Genomic DNA, 23,563 nt, shown 5'->3' with positions numbered 1-23,563 from the left:
CTCTCATGGCATTTGCTTTATGACAGTCTTTATGACATAGTTTAGTGTGGAAAAAAAAACTATCACATGAAATGTTCTTCAGCAAAGATGAAATTTCTTGAATCAAAGATTTCATTCTCATTGTTCTTTTGCACTACTACATATGGTACACAAGTTAAAATAAGTTTTCACAAACCATCCTGCTCCTCTCAGTTTTGACAAAGCCCCAGACTGAGGAGTTCACACTGGAAAAGAATATTTCATTAAAAGACTAACAAGAAAGTAAACACCAAGGGTTTGTAATTGTGCTATTTGAACATATAGTATCAAATTACAAAAAACAAGGAGAGTGGTTAAATATGAAGCGTAACATCTTGAGAAAGAGTAAAACTGATAAAATACAGCTTGCTAAATAACCATCCTATTTCAGTGAAACATTTGTTCAAAAGACCAGTCTAGGTTCCACTTGGATTATAGATAACATTTAGAATGCTTACTTTAAAAGTACAAAAAGAAGAGAGATCCTTCTCTCTCAAAAGTTAGTTTACTAAAATTACCAGGCAAAAAATATAAGCTACAAGGCAACTCAGGTAAGAAAAAGAATCACAAAATGAAGGAGATGCTAAACTCTTCTTGGATGACTTAAAAGACAGAGGAGGAGGTACATTTCAAATGATTGCTAAGGTGTTCATAACACACCTTGTTAGTATTAGAGTTGTTATATATAGATCATATTTTTGGTGATGCCTCAAGCCATTCCATTCCTGCCTGAAGCTCCATCTATAGTATGAGTAGCAGGAGCACTTACAAAAATCACTAATGCTTTTATTTCCGCTTCACTTAAACCTTTTAGAGTAGCTAGAGGGCAATTAGCATTACATATGTCCACTTATCACGGCATTTCCATTACCATGGAAGTGCAAGCCAAAATATAGCCTCCCCAAAAGTAGGGAACAGCTGACCTGGGGCAAGAACTTGACTTCCATCTTACTACCTCTCCTTCCAAATGCTTCACCCTACTTTCCCTAGGTTATTTTGACCCATCCCCTGTCCAGAAATCCTCCTCCAAGAAGACTATTCAAAGAGGAATTCCCATTAATGTCTTGCTGCTCTCCCTAAGTGTCACTTGGGTTCTTTCCCCCGTCTGCTCAGCAAACCTGCTCGCGCCAAAAAATCTCAACAGAAAAAAAACAAAGCAGGATTTATGTTTTCAGGAAGGCCACAACCCACTCATTACAATGATTTGCACTCTTTTGATGAAAGACATTAAAAAAATAGAGTTCTTGCAAGATCTCCCAAAGAACCCTTAAAGACAGGTCTTTAAAGGAAACGATAATATTTGCTCAGATTCAAACCCACACTAGCAGGAGAGAAGTTGGAAGTCATTGCTCTGTCTCTCTCTCATCAGAGACACTAGAAAGCCACAGAATCAGCAAAGAAGAAATAACAAATGTTTACGTGCATCTAACTGCAAGTCTGGACACACATCAACTCTTTTTTTTTTTCCTCCTTAAGAGGTTTCACAGAGAGAGAAAAAATTAATTGGTCTGAGTGTGTTGTTATCCTCACTTTGCAATTTCATCTATGCAGTATGCCAAACATCTCCTGCCATTTCCACAAAGTTAATGTTTTCAGGGTGAGTAAGGAACAGTGCATTTATCTGATCAACTTAGGAAAAGTAAAACATGGCAATACCTCTTCTCCTAGCGTGTTTCTGTTACTTGGAATATAAAGGAATAATCCTCCATCAAGAAGTATTACAACATATCTACCTACTTCAATTCTGCTTTTTCTTTCTTACCCATTGCTTATTAGGTTAAAACTAATGAGCAGTGTAAATTCTCCCTCAAACTGGGTACGTCTACTGTGTTTGGATACAAATAGTCTGCCAGCAGGTAAAGTAAGCCAATACTGTGGAAAGGAAAATGGAGTTTGTTTTTCTGAAAGTCTGTGCTCTAGTGAAATACCACATCACTGCCCCTTTACACAATTATGATTTGCTCAGCTTATGATTTGGTATTTGCTGCAATGGATTTTTATTCTGAAATAGAAATTTATCTGAAGTACATATTCTGCCTTAGGATAATACATGAAAATCTCAAAAAATGCCAAACAGGCCATAAAGCTTATGAGAAGCATGTATAATACCTAATAACAATACCAAGACTTTTCACTGATTTTTGTCAGGGTACAGAAAACAGCCTTTTTTTTACAGTTAAAAAATAATAATAAAAAAAAAGGTTCACCATTCAAGGGTTTTATCTGTTTGTTTTGCATTTTTAGAAATACTAACACCAAGCATCACCAAATATCCCTACAGAAAAAAAAAAAAAAACACGTAGGAAGTAACTGAATATTATATTGGTAAATATTTCTGTTTTATCTCACATGCATCTGCAAAATAAAAAGGGATTATTAAATCATTCTGAATTATGCCAGAGTATCTAGTCAAGTCTAAGACAGACAGAAGGAAGCATCCATCCCTTCTTGGACAGGGGGAAGTCCCTTTTGCCAAGGAATTGGATTTAAGGTGGTCAGAACAGCTTAGAATTATCTTCCATTCAGTTTGTCCAACACAGGAGATACTTCTTTTTTGTCTGCTTTCACATGGTGAAGAGCCATCTACTATCCAGCCTCTTAACTTGCACCTTACTAAACGTTTGTCTTTAATGATTTCTGTGAGACATCTGCCAAACCAAAATAAAATCAATTCCATATCCTGCCTACATACTGCTTCCAAGGGCTGCTGAGAAAGGCAGGAAGACAAAAACACTTCATAGGCCAATATGCAGCAAAAGGAGGAAGAGTGGAAGGGAAAGAGGAGAAAAAACAAGAAAACAACCTGTCAAACTGAAGAGCTAACAATATGTTTCCAGCAAATGCAGACAAGCTGTCCTAGGAGCTCTACCTCCCAGGGCAGTAAGGGGAACAAGGCACAGCCCTTCCCCTTGGTTTTCAACCTAGGGTAATACTTCATCATTCAATCCAAAGAAGCCACAATATTCAAGGTCCATCAAGAAAAAAATGCAATTCTGAATGGAATTGTTCTGATCAGAAATCTACCTCACCCTAATTATAGAAATAGCTAACTCAAAGTTCTACGAAAAACAGCATCTAAACTTCCTTTCACATCTCACACCTAAGGAAAGAGGATATAAAGTAAACAATTCCAATTGTTCTGCAAGACCAGTAACTTTAGGAACAGTGAAGCATCACCTATGATCCCTCAAGAGTTTGTTTTACCAAATCAAAGCAGTACAAGAAAACAAATAGTTCACTCACCAAGGGCAATGATGATCCATTTTCAGAATGCATCTTTAAAAAAATCCAACAGATTTCCAAGCATCACAAAAGGCAAAAGGAAAAAAGTCAGAAACACAGCTGTGTCAGATTTAATCTACTCAAGTAGAGATGAAGAATTACCCACACATACTATTGGTTACCTAGTCTATCAAGCAAAGACTATAACAATTAACATAATAGAGTTTACCTATAAGTGCCCAAGGGCTTAGTCATGTAAGAAAATGCTATCTACAATGTCAGCTTTAAGCACAAACATTTTAAGAACTTACCTGGTATGAAAAATCCAAAATATTTTTGCAATTAATCACTCTCCATTAATAAAACGTACAAGAAAATAGATGTAATTGAAGGAACTGAATTTTGAAAACAAAGTTAAGGTATTCTGAAAAACATTAACTAACGTCATTCTGCAAATTTCACTTGCATTTCATAGGATAACACAGGTTACCCTTTTTCTCTGCTATGCTTAAACATAAGACTGTTCCTATGTTACATTGCAACCACCATCTACTCTTTCAGTGCCTCTCCTGTTTTGCTGCACAAAATGATGAGTTTGCTCTGCCTCACAGTAGTGTAGCAATATCTGATATGTAAGCAGCTGAAGAGTATTTAGAACAAGCTAAGGATAAATCAGTCTGAGGAAGCCCCTTCTCTTCAATTTAAATATCTAAATCAAGAGCAGAGAAGCACACAGACATACAAACTAATTGGAGAAAGGTCAGAGGAAGGAAAGCTGACAAAATAAGGTAATTGGACTTTGGGGGAATATGGAGGTGAGCTTCCTTTCACGTTACACAAACAAAAACTTTATGTTAGTGTTTCAGTTAGAAATGGGGGCTGCTTGGTTGTTTCCTTCTTTAAACAGAAATACTCTGCAAGTTATCCAATGAAAAATAGGATATTAAGTTTATTACCTCGGATAAGATGTAAGTGACATCATGATTAGATTGAGATGGGTAGGGATCTTTATTCAGATTCTAACAAAAGAAGCAAATTTTTGTTTATCAGCTACTTTTGGTTACATTCTTCAGGAAAGTTCTTTATTAATATTTATAATTTTCATAATTAAATAGTGTATAAGACCATGTAATCCAATTTGGCATCAAGAAATTCATTAAATGAATTAGAGTATGTTACAGACTTCCTCAATAAGAAATAAATAAAAACTAAATCTGAAAAAAATCTAACAAAAAAAAGCTTCTCTGCCAAAACATTAAACCTGAAAAATCAGAGAATAAAAAAAAAAAAAAAAAGAGAAAGCTTCTGCATCAAGAAAAAAAAAATGCATTTATTCAGAAAAACTACTCATTGAAACATTTTCTTACTTGTCACACACAGAACAGTGATGGCAACGATCTGGTTTTACAAGATGGCATCTGTCACAGTATCTGATTGCTAAAGAAAAAAGTTGCAAGATTAGATCTCAACATACAGATACACATTTTGACTCCTGAAATCTGACCAGAAGTGTGCACTAGAAGCTCAGCTCAGCAGAGCTCCCGGGAAAGTGTTGCAGTGAGATCGGAAGCACTTGCAAACACTGAAGCATTCTTTATGCACTGCAATACTGAATCTAGCAGAACAAACCCAGAATGCTCCATTTTTCCAATCTTCTAATCATGCTCATGATTAGGGCTTTCTGCTCCAAAGCCAAGTCAGTGCTACACACCAACCACACCACCCCACAAAACCCTTCCTAGAACTGGGCCAGAAATCCTTTCAAGATTAGGCAACAAAAAAGCCTTTTTAAGCTATTATTCTAACAGCTGTAATTTACTGTATGATATTAACTTTTGCATTTGCTTAGCTAACAAGCATTCGCAAACTTACAATATTATTAGGTTAAGACTAATTCTCAGTCTGGAAGAACTTTTGTCCTCGCTACGGAACAACCAGCAAGTAAAAGAGTAATTGTTTCTTTCTGTGATCTCTCTAGCTATACACCACATTCAGATAATAATTTATTAATACTATTTTTCAATTATGCACTAAGAAATTAAATCTGTGCAAATAAAACTACATTTTCTCCTGCAGTTTGTTAGTATTATATGCTATTGTTTACCTTCAGTTTGCAAACATTTAGCAAGGCACTGTCCATCCACTGTAAAAATTAGAAATTGTACACAGCAATTTACTCTCCAACAGTGTTTTCATTGAATATGTGAAACTGCATAAAGTTACATGTATTCAATAAGTTAAGTTCTTGGGTTGCACTGCTGATTTATGAACTATGAAAAGAGATTCTTCCCTAAAATCCTTGAAAGACTTTGAATTAGTTTAGGCAGCCAAGTACATCAAGACACCTGCCTTCAGTGGTCTCCTGAACACCTATTTACCTCCAGACATTGTCCTCGTATAGATAGGAAGATCCTTGGCTGCCCGTCGTAAGACTTCTTGCTGGGATTCACCTCTAGGCTCCCTCTCTAGAGATTCCTTGTCTGAGTATGATAGATGAAACTGGAATAATTTTTAAAACCAAAAGATAAGTTAGCAAATTGCAAGTTAAATAAGTACCTGTAGAGATGTAAAGAGAAACACTCATTACATAAAGATGGATTAGCACCATATATGAGGTATTACAGCAAATAACTCACTGTTCCTAAGAGCGTTAATTCAGTTTATAGCATTTTTGACTACTATTGAAGCAACACAATATTAAAATTCCTTCTGATTCGGTGTAGATATAATGCTGAATGTTTCCAGAAGTATTAAGATACACTCTTCAAAGGGAGGATCAAGAGTTGTCATGATCAAATTTAATTACCAATCCCTTGAAAAATAGTTAATCTACTGTAATATCAAATATTAGCTAGTGACTATAAACTAGGGATGCCTGTCTTTAACTGAAAGAAAATATGCTACTAGCAATAGCAGAAAATATAGCCGAATTTCTGTTCTAATGTCTGGCATTTTCCCTTTTATCCTTTGCCACTGGAGAGTCACTGTTCTCTTCATGGATGCATTTGGACGTGGTTTTACACCAGGCCAGCTGGGAGCAGGGAAGAGCTGCGTGGCCTACATGACAGAATAACCACCTCTCATCGCCTCCTGCACTGAGCAACTTCTGTCCCTGCCTGAAGTGGCAATGGCAACCATTGCTCCTGTAACAGCTCGGAGGGTAAGAAATTACTGAAAGAGATACATGCTATGCATTAAGTTGTACAAATTTCTTACACTTTAAGATCCCTGGCAGCACAGCAACATAACCAACACTGTCACTGTTGCTTCTAGAAATGGGAAGGCACAGAAGTCCTTGGTATCACTAGTGTTTATGTCTACAGAAAGGCTTAAGAGCTGGTCATTATAACATGAACTTTTTTCCTAAATGAAGGTGATGCATGTAAAGCTAAGAAAGTAGTCAGAAACACATAGGTAGGAACCCATTCTCACCTCCATAGAGAGGTGAGAGGCATCACTCCTCTTTCCTGATGGTTTTACAATCTTGCAGTATAAGCTAGAGGTTCACAGTCTAACCTGAGCTTCTCAGAAATTAAAAAGCTTCTTTTATTTTTTCCTAGCAAGAACACACTCCTGTTGCTAACACCTGAATTGATTTATATTGGGTGACATAGGATTTCTTACTGTAGAAACTTGGTTCAGAATAACACTTTTTTAACGCTTCCTTTTTGAAAGCACGTAAAGCTATTCCTCTATCATTTTGTACCAGTTCTCAGAGTAGTCTGAAGACTGCAAAACCCTCCTGCCTGGGAAACCATCTTCTCTCCCACCTTCATGCAATACCCGCACATAGCTGGTACACACAGGCACAGAATGGCACGGTCTGACCTGAAGTAGTTAAGGTAGTATGGTATCATCTGCATTTGAAGTGTTTCTCAGGACAACTATTTCTAGTATGGGAGGGATGGCTACAACACACTGAATTTCAGAATAAAAACGTTAAGCTAAAAATATTTTAAATGTCAAGCCAGAGAGTACTTTAATGCTTTTAATATGTGTAAAAAATTGAAATAAGCTTAGGTAGCATCATACATGCTGTGTGGTTTGCACAAGCTGCAGTATTCATGAGAACAAAATGCAAAAGCTTTATCTGCTTTTTAGTCTTCTAATTAATATTTGCTATAGTTGACAGGTAAGTTGAAAGTACATCCATTTACATTTACAAACTTTATCCCATAAGCTGGAAGTCAAACAGTAACTTAACATCACAAAACATCCTAATTAATTTAAAAAATTATGCTCTAGCAGATTAGCAAAAAAGACATGGAACAACAAAAGATGTCACTTACTGCCAGCAACATTGTGTAAATTCAAAGAACATGGAAACATCACACATTGCTTTCCTATTACCTAGCTTCACTACTTTTAATATGATATTTGAAGTGCTTTGGTAGCATCGTATGGTAGTTTTAGAATATCAGCATAATTACTGAAGACCTGTCAAAATGTTTTGGTAGTCTTTTAATGACATCAGCCCAGTGATTTGAAAAGCCTTCTAATTATCACTACAGTCACCATATATATATGCACATATTTTGCTATGTAATTACTAAATGAAGTAAGTTCTTAATTTATTTCCCTGCTACAGCTTGGGGCAGAGGAAAGACTGCAGTGTGAAATTCAAGGAAGATGCCAATTACTTTGAATTATCTACTTGTTTTCACAATTACATATCTTTTTAGTGAATGAAAATTACCCAGAGAACCTCCGCAAAACAGACAGTAGAAACCACAAGCTATTCATATCGTGTTGGCATGGTAATTATAAGAGATGAAGCTAGGAGTCCATGCCAAAATAAGTATTGGCTTTGTGGGTATTTCAAAACTCCAAAGCAGCCGTAGGATGCTTCCTCCTGGCCTGAAAGGTTTTGTTACACAGCACCTCCTGAGGAAGTTGGGGTGTCTGTACACAGACAGGATAAGATGCCAAAAGCTTGTTTTGGTTGTACCAAGTTGCATGGGGAAGAATGTTAAGACTAGGAAGTTTAATTATCTTTTATTTTTTAAGCATTAGAAAAGAATATAAAATTAAAACAAAAAGTACAAATAAAATCAACCACAAAGAACTAAAAACAATCACCTTGAGGCTATGTGATGTTGAATGCAGTTTGTATCACAATGTTCTTCAAGACAACTGGATCCTTCTCATTTAACACTTCTGTACTAGCTGAACTTGGATCCGGGGTATATATCTACCTTTGACATCTATTCCATGCAGCTCTTCTACACGCTCCCCAGCATCAGCTTACCTGACTGCACACTCATACCACAACCAAGGTCCTTCATACCAAAACAGATGTGGAAGAAGCTTGAATTTAGGGGACAACTGACAGATGCTGACAGGCAACTCAACGTATATGTAAAACACATGGAAATATTTTTCCCCATATAAAAATATACTTCCATGCAAAGATTTAATCTGCTAGTTCAAATAACACCAATTTTTTCAACTGAAGTTTTTTTTTTTCTTTTTAACATCATAAATATTATTTAATTTTTACAATTTAAGTATCTTTAAAATTTAGATAAGGTGTAGCTTTTTTTTTTTTTGATTTGTCAGTTATGCTGTTTGCAATCTGACTTCTTCCTAATAAGAAGCTGCAGCTACTAGCTGTATCTTTCTACACAGTGTAAAACTACATGAGATCAGAGCCTAATTTACTCAAACACTACAAAAGCAGGCATTTGACTAGGCCATTTCAGAAATGAAAGTTAAGTTTATCTTACTTCTTTTGAAGGATTCATTGGTAGCGTAAAGATTGTTTTCCAATATGACCAGACGAACAGCATGAAAAATATGTGGTAAGCAACCAGGCACACAACTAAAATCAAAAAGGAACAGAATTAATACCAACAGACCAGCGATAGTATAGTGCTTACAGACAGATACAGTACATGCCACAGGTATTTACTCTAACAGATGTAAATACAGAGGTTCTGCAAAAGCTCTGCAACAGAAATACTGCACTGCAACTTTACATGAGACAATACAGACTGCATGGGGGAAGCCATGAGTAGCCAGGCTACAAATACTATGAAAGTTTAAGGGGAACTGTTATTTGCTTATTTTCAAGCAAGCAGTCTCCCTTTTTGCATTTGTTAAAACTCATTTAACAGAACTTTCTCTGCATTTCAGTTTCATAAACCATGCAGAGAGACTGTTAGCCATGGAGAGAAAAAAAAGGAATTATAGTTACCTAACAACAAGGTGTTACAATACCTAAACAACCAGAGTGAGAAGAGACTTTGTGTGCATGTGATACCTGAATAATAACCATAACCAGTTAATTTGTTTTGCTAGATTTATAAGATGCAGGTTTTTAGAAACAGCCTTGCATCCCTCCAGGTTCTTTAAACTCAAGTGTTCACTGCTTTATATTCTTCACAGCCAGCAATATATTCATGGATTTTAATAGATGCCTGTCAACATTTACGCCTTTTTTTTTTTTTTTTTTTTTTTTAAGAGAACACAATGTAACATGAACTTTTTCAAAGACCTGCCATGTATTGCTAGGTATTTCTGTTTAAAAGCTCTCACTGTACATACCAGTTAATATGTACATTACTGCAGGAAGCCATCAGTGATGCTAACAATTCACTACAGTGAATACTAAATCCAAAATCTGTGTCCCCTGATTTAATTGCCCTAGTTCACAAGGAGGAGTATTTCCTTTGGTTATTCTTCCTTGGGCACAGAATTGGCAAATAAAGGCTACCTAGGACCACAGCAGCACAAAATATTATTTCCCTGTTGTGCAGATGAATTCAGATTATAGAGACCTCAGAGTTGGTCAGAGATGCTACACCTGTCAAATATTCTTTATGCAGCTGCTGTAAACTCATAAGATTGTCAAAAAAAAATCACAAAGGGAAACATGCACTTTCACTGCACAGTCTGAAATACCGTCCCCATATGGTTAGCCTGTGGTTTTTATACATGTATATATAAAGCTATTCAGTGCTAGAGAATTCTCCATAACACTTGGGATGGTGTGCAGAACTGCAGGAACAGTAGCCCAGAATGTTCTTGGCGTTTGTAATTTTGCCTCCAGAATAACTCTGAATTGATGTTTCTGGTACTGAAGTTTGTTTATTCAAAAAAAGCACAACACAGTAAGTATTTATTCTTGTTCACTCGACAGTTAAAAAGGATATGAAACAAAAGCTAGCAAAATCTCACGATGCCATGTGTCACATCTATAAACTGAAAAAAAATATCTTATCAGCGTAAGTAAATGATAGACCTGGACCCCACATCAACCACAATATCCTGGATTACACTATGTTGCTATTGCAAAAGCTTCTGGCAGGTACAGTCCGCATTTTCAGCGGAGCATTTTTTTAATCTTTTAATCAATTCCAAGAAAAACTGATGTACTCAAAGAAAATCAGTATTTTTTTTTAACCAGCATATTCATGGCGTAAAATAAGGGTAAGGCAGGGCATTATATCGTTTTGGTACACCGTGTATTTACCAATCTGTATCTGTATTTTATTACAGAGAGAAGACGAGTAACTGTGGTCAGTAAAAAAAAATCATTTTCCATATATAGGAAGAAAAAAAACAGCCTAAAGAGATTATCCCCTTTAAGGTCTGCACAGGACCCGAGCTCCCTTCATTTGTTCTTGCACCTCAGTCCTCCAGCGTGGCCAAGGCCCTGACCTGTCACATCTCCCAGGTCACCCAGCCACCAGTTTCCTTACACTGTGATGGAGTCCCATCTCACCCAGGTGCTGCCACAGAAATCCTTCTATTTTACACATTTCCTTAAACAAAATTAAAAAAAAAAAATAATAGCATAGCCCTCGTATGAAGGCAACCAACTTAAAAATAGCTAGAGTCGCCTGGAAGGTTACAACACACACTAATAGGGGGCAAAAGGGAGGGTGAGCCATATCTGCCCAGCTGTCATGCCTGACAACACTTTGGGTAGAAGTACAGCAAGTACAGGGTACAGAAGTACATGGTAAATTTCTCCTGACTGGCTCACTGAGGTTTTGAGCATCTAAAAAAAAAAAAAAAAAAAAAAGGAAATTTAATGGTCATCGGTGTCTTTTTCTGATTTGCTTTGTGAGCAATGCCTACCGACACACTGAACTTTGTTCTTCCACAACGGAGCAGCAAGAAGCTGGAGTTGTTTCACAGCCTGCAGGTGCTGAAGTGTGTGGGTGTGCACACGCTCTCCTGTGCTGGCAGCATGGGGAAGATCACTGAATGGAAACGTCTTTTTCAAGCAAATATTTCTTAATTATCAAAAGATTTTACTAAGTGAGGGAGTCTCAAATGACTTAAAAACTGCTGGGATGACACAAGTGTAAGTAGCACACTGTGTGCCTCCTAACCCTTATCCCCCTTCTCCATAAGCTTCACAGCCTCACTCTACAGTTCCAAGTTGTGCTGTAGCTTTAAAATAGCATCTGGAAAAGCAATCTCAATATGTTACTGCCTTTGGGTAGCGATAGCTAATCATGCAGTTTTATTACTTTCTGGAAAGGTTATGTATCTGAAGGATTCTGCGTCTTCAAAGACATCGGCTAAAATGAAGCTGGAGAAAAAAAAATCATCTCTCATTTAAGTATGCTGCACCCTGCACAACCACCCTGATCATTTTCAAAAGCCTTGGTTTTACAAGAGCTGTCCTTGTTATGAATAAAAATAAAAATAGAAACAGAATATAAGGATTATTTTAGTTGATACTTCAGAAAGTCAGTAAAGGAGAGTAAGAGTCCTCATTTTTCTCATCTCTATTTTAAATGGTAAAAGCAATGTTCAGGATCAGACAATAATAGAAGGAGCTGAGGAGCACACCAAATGCATTCATTTAAAATGCAACAGATCTGAATCTCAATTCTATTCATAAACTACTGTACTACCCTGGCATATGAATTCCACTTATAAACAGCAAATAAAAATCTTACCTTTTTCTCCAATGCTTGTCATTGTTACTGAAAAACGAGAAAGAAAGTAAAAATTATTTTTAAATAGCAAATGATGTAACTGAGTATTTTAAGCTTTTGTTTTTCAACCAAATAGGGAAGAGTAATTATCAAATGATACGAGCTTAAGACTATACACTACCAAGCTTTTATAGTGCAGCTGAGTACATTCATCACTGGAATAGGTAAAGAATTAAAATCAATGCCAATTGCTTATAAATGTTTCCAGCCCCCATTCCCAGGCTCAGTTCCATAGAGCTTTCTTTCATCTGAAGTTGCCAAAGTTTAGCCCAAGGAAACCACCTCTGTAAGAACACTCATTTAACTGTGGATCTTCAAGTTTTATTGTTTATACACGTTCTGCTCTTGAGGTAGAGGTGTCAGACCCCAGAACTGGTTTTGCCAACTGTACCCAGTGATACCTTAGATCTCCAAGGCATAAAAATAGACAAAAGTAGACCGCAACCAGAACGCTGCTCCCGTCTTGGGACCTCCCAATACAAGAAAGCTGCAAGTCCAGGGGAGAGCCACCAAACTGGTAGGGACTGGACCACCCATCCTCTGGGCAGAGGCTGCATGATCAGGTCTTGTTTAGCCTGGGGAAGGCAAAGTTGTGGGGGAACCCAACAGCAGCCTACCAGGACCTACATGGAGGCATCAAGGAGGTGGAGCTGGGTTCTTCATAATGGTGCTTGGTGGGAGAACAAGAAATATTGGCCATAAATTAAAAGGAGGATTGGATTTGATACAAGGAAAGGCTTTTCCACCATGAGAAGAGTCCACCAGTGGAGCAAGTTGCCTAGAAAGGCTGTACGGTCTCCAGCTTTGGAGACTGGGTAGCACTTCAAACAGCCTGGCCTGATCTCACACCTACCCTGCTTTGGGTTAGAATAGATGGGCTAAGGTCCCCTCAAACATAAATTATTCTGTAATTCTATAATTATAAAACAGGTCTATTAAAATGGGTATTTGACTCTAGATTGACTAAAACAAGCATCTACATAACCCGAGGGAAAATAGTAAATAACCATGTTTAAAGAGTTTTTAGAAAAGTCAGAAAGACACCACAGAAGTTTCATATTATAAAGAAAACTCTATTCCACCCTCAATTTTCAGGTTTAGCTAATTGACAGCACAGTTTGACAAACTAGATATCAACCTAGACAAGAGCTAGAAAGAAACTGAGGAAATATATACACACACGTTACTCTGAGGAGCAGAGATGCTGCAGTATCAGCATGCACAAAAACTGTGAAATTGTAAGCAGTCACCCACCAGGAATAACCCAAAGACATCTTTAGAGTTGATGCATTAATTTAAGAGTGCTGGAGCTCTCAAGGTAGGGCAGAACAGCCAGTTCACAAATTCTGAATTTATTCCTCCACTTGGTATGACCAGGAAGGTATGCAGAATCCCTCTACAGTAAAATTTCTGCTAGTCTTCTCCAAATAACTACTCTGCTAATTAAAAAGCCTTAGCAATGCATACAGTGCAGAAGCACTAATTTCAAATGAGTTTACTCATCTGACCTTTCACAATGATTGGTGGTACTTCTTCTCCTAACAAGGGCTTAGACCATTGTTGTGAGAGCACTTGTCATCACCTTTCTCCCCATTAACTTTGGATAAAACATATTAATGTTTTTGAGACTTATTTTCCAGTCACTGAATCAACATTAGACAAGCACATTCTCTTCCTCCATACATCATCTTCTCTTAAGTAGCACATCTGATGGGGACCAACTGCAGTTATTGATTAAGGACAGAAGAGACTTCGAATGCTGATGTCTGCTCGCAACAGAAACATTTCTATGTCTGCAAGTAAAGGACTGACAACCAATAAATTCAAATTTAATAATCTGTTTTTCACTGCAGGCCTACAGCTTTTCAAAATTTCTGTGCACCTCCTGGAGGAGACACGCTCTTCAGAGCCTGCATCTGTTCAGGAGACAAGCTTTCCAGCTTTGCAGTATCTAGCTTGGAAGCCAAGTATTCCTGACAGGCAGCAGCTGCAGATCCTGAAGGCTAAAACATTAGGTGCCCAAAGATGACTGAGAAACAATTTTATGGACATTCGTGTCATTTTAATCTCTTACCAATTGGCAAGAGAGTTATTTCATGCACTCCTGAGTTGCCACCACCACGCAAGACTGAAGTAGAAGCACCACGTCTGAGAGAGGCCACCATCTCCAACCTTACCGCTCTTTTTCTCCACACATACTGCAATGGATGTTTACACAGAGCCTGACTGCACTGCTTAGCAAACATCCCCTCTGACCGTGCCACGGAGGAATATGCCAGCTATCCAGTAACCTGCAGCTTTTCACAGGGTGAAGTATTACTCCTCCTGCTCAGGCCTTTTTTAAATCGCCTTTGACAAAGGCTCCCTGAAGGAAGTATAAAGATGGGGGAGAGTAGTTGAAAGGTGACTGCAGGACCACATGACTAGGGAGGAAATACGTTTTTCCTTCCCCCTAAATGAGACACAATTAAACAACAGGAAAAAATAGCCCTTAGAAATCAATCTTTCCCTTAAATTTCCTGTGAAAAGTAAACTTATTTGTTGAATGACCATGATACAAAGTCTTTCCCGGGTAACTACAAGATGCTTACAGTTCTAAAAATCACACTGTTTAAGTGCATGGAAAATCATTTTTTAAATCAAGAAAAATCTGACTAATTTGTAATTTGAACAAAAATGTTTGCTATTTTTCCCACTTTCCGAACAGCACCCTCAATATATTTATTAAAAATTAATTCCCTATTTTTCAGTAGATACAGTGATCTGCCTTTGCAACATTATTCAATAGTACTTGATTATATAGTCTCTCCTGAATCATTTATACCACTTTCTGGTGGTTTTCTCATCTCTTTTCCTAGGGGTTGTGTTAACTGCTGGTAACGCACAAAAAAGTAGGTCAGACCACGCACTGTCATTAATAAATATCAGCTTAAATACTGCACATTCGCGTACTGGTAGTCAAATAGCATAGAAATAATAAGCATAGGAAGTACTTACATCTATAGTAACTAAAAATAAGCACCAAGGACACACCAGGACCAACCGTGAAGCAATTTTTACAGGTTTGGAGGAAACAGGCAAAGAGCCTTTGCAATAGCAATGGCATGGCAGCTTCCATATTTTCAGAGCCAGAGATAATTGTCAAAGCACAACCTGCCTCCAAGTAGTCAGCACCAAGTCAGAACTCTGCTCATCTGAGACGCCGTGGGGGCACGCTTTGTTAAGAATTAGCCTTCCGGTGCTGCACTGCCAGGACGCCATTTACGGTTCAGCACCAGCAGACTATCATGTAATTAGAGCCTCTCTGTTTCATTACACGGCTTACAGACGGTGCTCATCAGCATCAGGGAACAGGCTGGGACATACATGGGACTTTGGCCAACATAGATGCCGGTTTCCTGGGCCATCAGCCACAGTACAGTACACTCATTAGTCTACGCCGCTGAATAGATTGTCTGTGCTTGCAAAAAAAAACACATTAGACTGAGGACAGAAAGTTACGCTACACAATATAGAGTGAAAAAAAAAATTACCAGCAGAGTAAAAATTCATGATGGAGGGGACACTGTAAAAGCCTGGAGAATTCACCCTGTGCCAGCTGGTAGTCCTCATTACTGGGAGAAAGGCATTCAAGCATTAGGAATGCACCTTGATAGCCAGAGGCGCCAAAGTATCTCAAGACTGCCTGCTACAACTCCTTTATCACAAAACCAGAGCACAACTGAGGCTGGCAGGGCCCTCTGAAGCCTATATGCTCCAACCCCTGCTCCAGCAGGGCCACCCAGAGCTGGCTGCCAGGACCATGTCCAAGGGGCTTCTGAAGATCTCCAAGGATGGAGAGTCCACAGCCCCTCTGGGCAGCCTGTGCAGCAGCAACTCATTGTTGCAAAATAACTCATTTGTAAAAGGTTAACCCACGCGTGCTCCTTTGACTCTGCGAAGTCAATTCGTGCTGGATCAGACCTTACTTGAGCTTAGAGGTGGGCTTCCTATTTCTTGAGCTACTGCTCATTTTCTCTAGAAATCTTTATTCTCACTTACCCATGGAAAAATTAAGTAGGCATCTGTCTCCAGATAGCCTGAGACACAGCAAGACACATTACTAGCACAGAACTCCAAAGTGATCTCAGAGGATAAAATTAATGTAAAAAAAATAAAAAAAATTGCACCAGTTTTCCAGCGTTAAATCTTGCTTGATTTCTAAACCCAAAATCAAAGTTCCTGAGCAGTGAATGTAATTGATGAATAATAATAATAATAAAAGACTGGAGAAAGCAATGAATCTTTAAAAGCTTTAATGGAAGCAAATATACAAAATATTGCTTCCACATTTGATGTACATCTTTAAAATATTTAAAACTTTGGGATGGGAATATCAGATAGATCTAATTCTGAGACTCTGCAGCCACATCTATAAATAGTTGTTTCTCTCAAACTTGTATATAATTTATCATCCTGGATCCGATTCACAAAACTAAGTATGTATTTCATCTTTATAACACATTTGAAGCTGTAAAACACTGATCTATAGATGCAGTTTAACTCTCTGCACACATAAAAGTGTTTTACTGTTGTGACAAGTATTCTATCCTTATATGCAATAGTCCTTTACAAATAATAATAATAATAATAATAATAATAATAATAAAAATCAGTGCTATAATACAAACTGCCACTTTGCTAGGCAGAGCAGTGAATTGCATTGATTCAGAATGACAAGGAGACTTGGGACACTGCTTCATTTAAAGAACAAAAGCAACAAACTATTCCTGGGAGATATAAGGTTAGCATAGTCCTCAATAGTGCACACATTTGGATTTGACAGTATTTGCGAATGTGTCAGTAAATTCATTTGAACCCCTAGTACTGTGCCCATTGAACTACATCAGTGCTCCCCTACCAACAGGGAGCTGCCATCTGACATCCTTTCAGGTAGGGTCACAACAAAACCATTGCTTGCAAACTGAGTGTGCCCCAAAACTGATCTAATCTTTCATCTTTACAAACTTCTTATTCACTTCCCATGTCACAGGGACTATCTTTAAACCACTCCTAAATTTGTATGATCAGACCCTTTTTAGCAAAGAAAGGGCACACCCCGACGAACACATCTATACAAGCTGCTATATATCAAGCAATGCTAACTCAATTTCAGAAGTGGAGCTTTCTTTGAAATTCTGAGAAAGAAATCAAATGAAATTTGGGAAATGCACAGGAATTCCTGCTGGCTAAAATTCAGAAGCCAATTTTACTTCAGCTGTGAGGTTTTAAGCTTTCCTAAAAGCAACCAGAGATCAGAAGAGAAAAAATGTGGCACCTGCAAAACCTGGCATAAATACATATACGATTATGCTTTGACCAAAATCCATTGCTATCTTAGCAGCCAAGGTACAGACAGCAGTGTTACAACATATGTGTATTTCTGTAGTGAAATGTAAGCTGTAGTTGATTACAAGACGTGAGCGATGAGTACCAGAAATCCTTCAATCCATTTGGAGAACATATGGAGCAAAGAGCTCAAACCCAGATGACCAAATCTTGGGCCCCCACTTTTTCCTTTGCCATGCACACGGTCTATCAGCTTCTGTCTCAACATGTTCTGATCCCTGATCACACTGTGCCATGCCTCCAGGGCACGCATTAATTCTGCCTCTAAATTGTGATGAATTAAGCAGCTTTTTATCCCGCTATAACTCCATTCCACTGTCACTGCATTGAATCAAAACCCTCCGTTCAGCGCTAACCAATCTGGTCCTCCAGCAAAACTCTTTTACGCCCATTAACTTCTTTAGCAGCTGGGTGTCACATCACATTTCTCTGTTCTGCACTAAAGGTAGTGGTGGGCAGCTCACATTTACACATTCATACAAAATACAAGGATGTGGTTTATGAGCTCTCCTGACTGGATGGTGAATGTCTTGTTGCCTCTCCCTTCAACTGTGCTGAAGTCACTCGCGCTTTCTCAGATCAGCCAGACCACTCACCAGGTGGGAACATTTCCTTCCTCTCTCTTCACTGAAGTGGTTGGAAAAATGCTCATTGCTCATTTCCAGGTTCCACGGCAGGTCTATCCTCCTTCTTTAAAGTTACAAATTCAAGTTGTGCTTTAGGACACGATTCCCTGAGCAAGAGTATTATCCTTCAAATTAAAATTGGTGACAAGTAAAAATGAATTAAAACTGTACATATGAAACCAATTTGTACTTTATTGGACAACCATTTCATCAGCACAGTTAAAACTGTCACCATCTGTCCCAGCACTGTCAAATGTTCAGGTTTTCCTTCTCATAAATAACTTCAAATCATGAACTGGTAGGAAAAATAAATAAATCTCAATATCCAAGATTGTCAAGAACATTTCTGACAAATAGCTGTCAGAAACAGCACAAATATCTACCGGTTCTGCCTTACCCAAAGCAGTGGGTAATGGAGTGGACAATTATTTGAAGCCCCTTATAGTTCTACTAACCCGAATTAGAGATACACCTAAAGAGGAAAACCTAAGAAAAATTATTTTCTTTGCATATGCAGAGTTTACTGGATCCAAAATGCATTTTCCGAGTATGGACACATGGATGAAGAGGACAGGAGAACACTATTTGCAGTTCATGTTGTTGTTCCAAATACCTTTTGTTGAAATTTCAGTAGCTTCACTACCAAAGTGCAACATAATCACTGTGCATTGTTAGTGTTTTCTACTCTTTTTAGAGTGCATCACTCTTTATGAAATTTTGGAAGGCTTGCAAATGCAGAATATAAAAACAATGGAAAAAAAAAAGTATGTTTAGAAACCTCTCTAGTTTTATATTTATGCATCCACAGCTACTGTGAGAACAATTGGCAGGAATTAGAAAAGCATGAGATCCCAACACACTCTTCCACCTAGTAGATATATTTTAACTGAACATCATTTTGATTTCACTTTATCTCCAGATGTGAGGATTTGGGGTCACGCCAAAGCCTCTAAATTATTTTTATGGAAGAATATATCTTATTTTCAAATATTATTGACCTTAGAGATACAAAGGAATTTGACAAGAGTTGTGGGATCTCATACAAAACTTCATCTGATTTAACCAAAGGCTACAATTAATCAGAGATTATATGTTTGAGAAATCCTGAATTAAAATCTACCCTCTACAGCATGCAGCCTTTTCCTTTCTGGGAGAGTTTTCAATCAGTCCTATGAATCACTCCACTTCTAGCAATAAGGAACAATTACAATTTCAAAGAGCAGGATGCTTGCAAGCCCAGAAGCACTGTGATATGCCACAAAATATTTTTATATCAGAGAATTTTAAAAAAAAAAAAGTTCTGTTTTACTTAAGCGCACTGCAGATCCTAGAAACAAGTCTATCCACACTATCTAGGAAAAATTAGACATTGCTGTTAAAAAAAAAAAGTTTCCAGTCCAATGCATGTTCCCTTCTACATGCATTAGTGTTTAGTCTAGCCCTTCAGAGACGATTTTACATCCTTCTCCCAAATCGACATCCAAAGCCACAGCAAGCAGTAGCGTTGTCCTTTAGGTTTGTAAAAAATAACATTTCTCATATACTGTAAAGGTGCTATTCCCATATTAGAGATTCTTTGAAAACAAATGTATTTTACAACATTTCCAGCTTTGCAGTTTTTAAAAATTGACTCATCTCATTTAACTCTAGTATTTTATAAGCAGCAGGAAGAGAACGACCATTGACTGAAAGGCCTTGAATGCCTTCCTCCTTTATCTTAAAGGTTAAAGACGTGCAAGCACTTAGCTGAATCCACTAACTAAAGAGGCAGAACTCCAAGCATGGTAATACCACAGGTAAAAGTTGTGGTTCCTTTTCTCTCCCCCCTGCCTTTTTTTGTTATTGTTTCTGAAGCCTGAATAATTTTTCAGGATTTCTAAAACGTTGCTCAATACCATAACTGCTAAGTTTTAGGGATGAAAGGGAACACCTCAGGGAACTTCCTTCTTTTTTTCACTGTAAGCTCCCTCCTACAACACTCGGTCAAAACTGCAAAAACACCCAGAACACTACAACTGAAACTCTCATTACTAAAAGCTCAAAGAAACCCTTTACATCAGAACTGTGCAACGCTGCTTGCTAAATCCTACTGCACAATGGTTAACATTGTTTGCTGTACATTGTCTTGTCATCTGCATCCCTGACAGCCAGTCGCAACAAAATCAGCAGTTACACACATCCCCTGAGCAGGCAGCGCCGCAGGAATAAAAGATGAGCAGAGCAGACAGGCTGGCTTCAAAGCACTGAAACGCTTACAGCCTTTTCCTGCTGCTGGCTTTCGTTCTCAGAGTTGTTAGCTATTCCTTCTGTTGTTTACACTAAATATTCATTAGTAAGACAAGACATAAGTTTGCTTTATCTTAATATGCCAAAAATGAGGAAAAACATCCAGATATAGATAAAAGATGGAATTAAGGCAAGTCGTGGGCAACTGTTATGCTGAATTCATAAGCTGGTAAGCCAGGAGGAATGTGGGTAGAGGGAAATGACAAGAAAATTTTAAAAGCCACCTTTGTTCACAGACAGGGCTTCAGCATCGGCAGTTTTAGCAGAGTCCCGAGTCCCTCTCCCTTCCTTCCTACCACAGGCCTTTTGCTCTGAGGGGTTCTCAAGGACTTACAGTGCCATAGTTTACAGGAAGTTTCAAGCCTGCTATTACCCTAAGAGGCCTTATGAAATGCTTTCAGGTACACTATAACTCTTTTTTCCTCTGTTTGGTAGACTTACATAGAAAAAAGCATACAGTAGATCACTCAAATAGCAGTGCCCACATCAAGCCTCCTTTGTTGTGTACTTATCAAGGGGCTGTGTACATTAAGACAGACATTAACTATAGGGTCACTCACTCCTGCAGCATCCTTGCCCTCCTTGTGTCAGCCTACAGCTCCCCTCAGCCACCTCTCCCCACAGCTTCCCATACAATGCTCTGCAGGGAGACACTTCGCTCCTCCTCTCACCAGGACACATCACTCAAATCCCACTTTCTAGCTGAAGAGCAGCACTTAACACGTCTGAATGCTGTTAGTGAAATATATATACATATCAACTACACCATACCAAGTCTTGACACCTCCCTCCAAAAAAGAGGTGTTAAGCCAGGGAATCATGTCTGGCTTAATGCCTCAACAGTTCAGCCAGACATCTGTACAACAAAAACCTTCCCATCACATTCTTCTGTTAAAAAAAAAAATATCCAGAATTAGTTACCAGACTGCTGAGATTTTCCACATGAACAGCTGAAGTCTGGCAAAGTTATACGGGCGTATAAATGCACTGAGTGAGCTTGATGAGGGTATTTCCCCACCACCACCACCACCACCTTGATCCCTGAACAGATGCTTGGCAGCTACTCAGTGCTCACTGTGATCCCCACCTAGAGCAAAGGGGTAAAGGAGATGCAGCGGACAGTTTGTGTTCCCAGCATCATAACACCGCTCATGAAACACCTGGATTTAAACGAACACCATGAAACATCTAAACATCATGACGCATCTAAAATTTAAAGATTGTTTCCTGCAGGATAAACACCCACAGAAACTGGAATCGATTCAAGAGAGCCCAGCTGGCTTGCCATTTAATTAACCCTTCTGGCTTGACCCCCCCCCCGCCCCAGCTGAACCAAACACCCAGCTCTCCCCAGGTGCGTGGCCACCCGCCTGCTGCCCAGGGCCAGAAGCAGGGGCAGAGGGCATCCTTTGGGTGCCCCAAACCCCACCCCGGGGAGCTGCCCTGCCCCACGGTCCTCCTGCTCCCAACTCGGGGGGCTCCACTTCACCCCTTCACGCTTCCACCTCGATCGCCAGAAGCCAAATTTAGGCACACGACGCTTCCCCGACCCCCTTCGCGGCGCAAGCCGCGGGCTGGCTACAACCGGCGGCCGCCCCTCGCCCCCCCCCGGCGGCACTCACGCAGGCAGAGCTGGGTGACATAGGCGTAGTAGGACCAGCACAGGATGCTGGAGATGAAGAGCACGGGCACCCAGTAGAGCAGCCGCTGGCAGCGCCGCCGCACGCCGCCCAAGCCGCCCGCCGACCCGGCCGCCGCCGCTGTCCCCGCTGCTGCCGCTGGTGGCGGCGACGCCGCCATCTTCCCGCACCTCATCCCGGCCGCGCACTCCGCGCCCCGCGTCCCGGCCGCGCATCCCCGCCCCGCCGGGGTCCCTCCTTCTCCTTCTCCTCCCTCCTTCTCCTCCCTTATCTCCTTCACCTCCCTTCCCTTCTTCCCTCCGCGCTCCTCCCACCGCGGGCCGGCACAAGGGGCGGCTCTGCCCGCCCCCCTCCGCCGGGCCCCTGCTGCCTCACACCGAGGGATGGGACACAAGTTTGTTGGTCCTGTGAGGCTAGGGGGGGCCTTCTGGTTTTCTCCCAGTCTCTCCACTTTTATTTTCCACCCAAGGATGGTGATATTTAACCTCCCTTGAAAATGGTTTAAAAACACTCGCACGAAAAATAAAAAAGTGCTGCCTCGTGTGCAATGTTTCGTAGCGACCCTTAAAACATGACACACAACTAAACAACGAGCAGCGAGCATGGCAGGTTGCTGTGTCACAGCGAGCAGGAGGCTGTCAGAGACCTGGGCGTCCTGGTTGGCAGGGGATGATGGCTTGCGGCCTGCTGACTCACTCCTTTCCAAAGATGCTTTACGTTACGGGCATAGTAATCAAACACTCGTGAAACGTCCTAGTAAATCCACATTGCTTTACGGTATGCGCACCCAAGTCGTGGCTGAATTATCGTGCCAGAATTAGAAATGCTGAGAACGGCGCGATGTGTTTCTACAATCTGCTGGAATCTCCCAGAGCACTGGCAATGCAGTAGGTGTAAAAGAGGTGGCTGAATAAAATGTGTTCAGATTTGGAAAAAAGGTTCATATAATATCCCACATAGGAGACCATGCCTGTAGCAAAGTGATCACAGTACAGCTGCCATTGATTAGATTAGGAACAGGCTGCAACACAGAAAAAAATAGATGAAATATGACAAAAACAGCATAGGTGAGCTGCCAGGCTCCAAAATATGAATGTGAGTAGTTAGCATATTTATTAAAGGTACTGAAAAGGTAGTTGGCCATATAGCTGTGGTATTTTTATGCAATGCAAAACTGCATGCTCCTCATTGTTACAAGATGAGGCTGAGGAATTTGAGTTACCCTTGGTAAACTGGGTGACTGAGCAATGCAGAATTACATATTGAGAGGGAAGCATACAACTATAAAATATGCCAAGGCAGGAAGTTATCTTTACCTATTCAAGAGAAAGACTTGTGTATCACTGTGAATGGCTCAGTGAAACCATCTCGTCCCTATACAGATATTATAAAAGAAATGAACAAAATATTATGCCATGGAAAGACC

The 23,563-nt window shown here is 39.5% G+C and overlaps 1 protein-coding gene across 2 annotated transcripts in view; it reads right to left on the bottom strand.

Moving 5' to 3' along the window:
- The window catches only part of ZDHHC2 (zinc finger DHHC-type palmitoyltransferase 2), a 34,446-nt gene extending 12,076 nt beyond the window's left edge, over positions 1-22,370 (bottom strand). The window contains exons 1-6 of one of the 2 annotated variants that reach the window (XM_040556959.1): positions 22,120-22,370; positions 12,159-12,185; positions 8,967-9,061; positions 5,619-5,739; positions 4,608-4,677; positions 3,262-3,294 (exon numbers count right to left, since the gene is read on the bottom strand). In XM_040556959.1, the coding sequence (XP_040412893.1) occupies positions 3,262-3,294; positions 4,608-4,677; positions 5,619-5,739; positions 8,967-9,061; positions 12,159-12,185; positions 22,120-22,312 (539 nt within the window). In that variant the 5' untranslated portion in view covers positions 22,313-22,370. Of the gene's footprint in view, positions 1-3,261; positions 3,295-4,607; positions 4,678-5,618; positions 5,740-8,966; positions 9,062-12,158; positions 12,186-21,584; positions 21,734-22,119 lie in introns of those variants that run through there. The other variant, XM_040556960.1, reaches the window with a different exon arrangement.
- Positions 22,371-23,563: the final 1,193 nt, after the last annotated feature.

Source organism: Cygnus olor, chromosome 4 (assembly GCF_009769625.2).
Source record: "Cygnus olor isolate bCygOlo1 chromosome 4, bCygOlo1.pri.v2, whole genome shotgun sequence".
Taxonomy (NCBI): Eukaryota; Metazoa; Chordata; class Aves; order Anseriformes; family Anatidae; genus Cygnus; species Cygnus olor.
The sequence above is the reverse complement of the archived record's forward strand: the minus strand, read 5'-3'. Positions and strand labels throughout refer to the sequence as shown.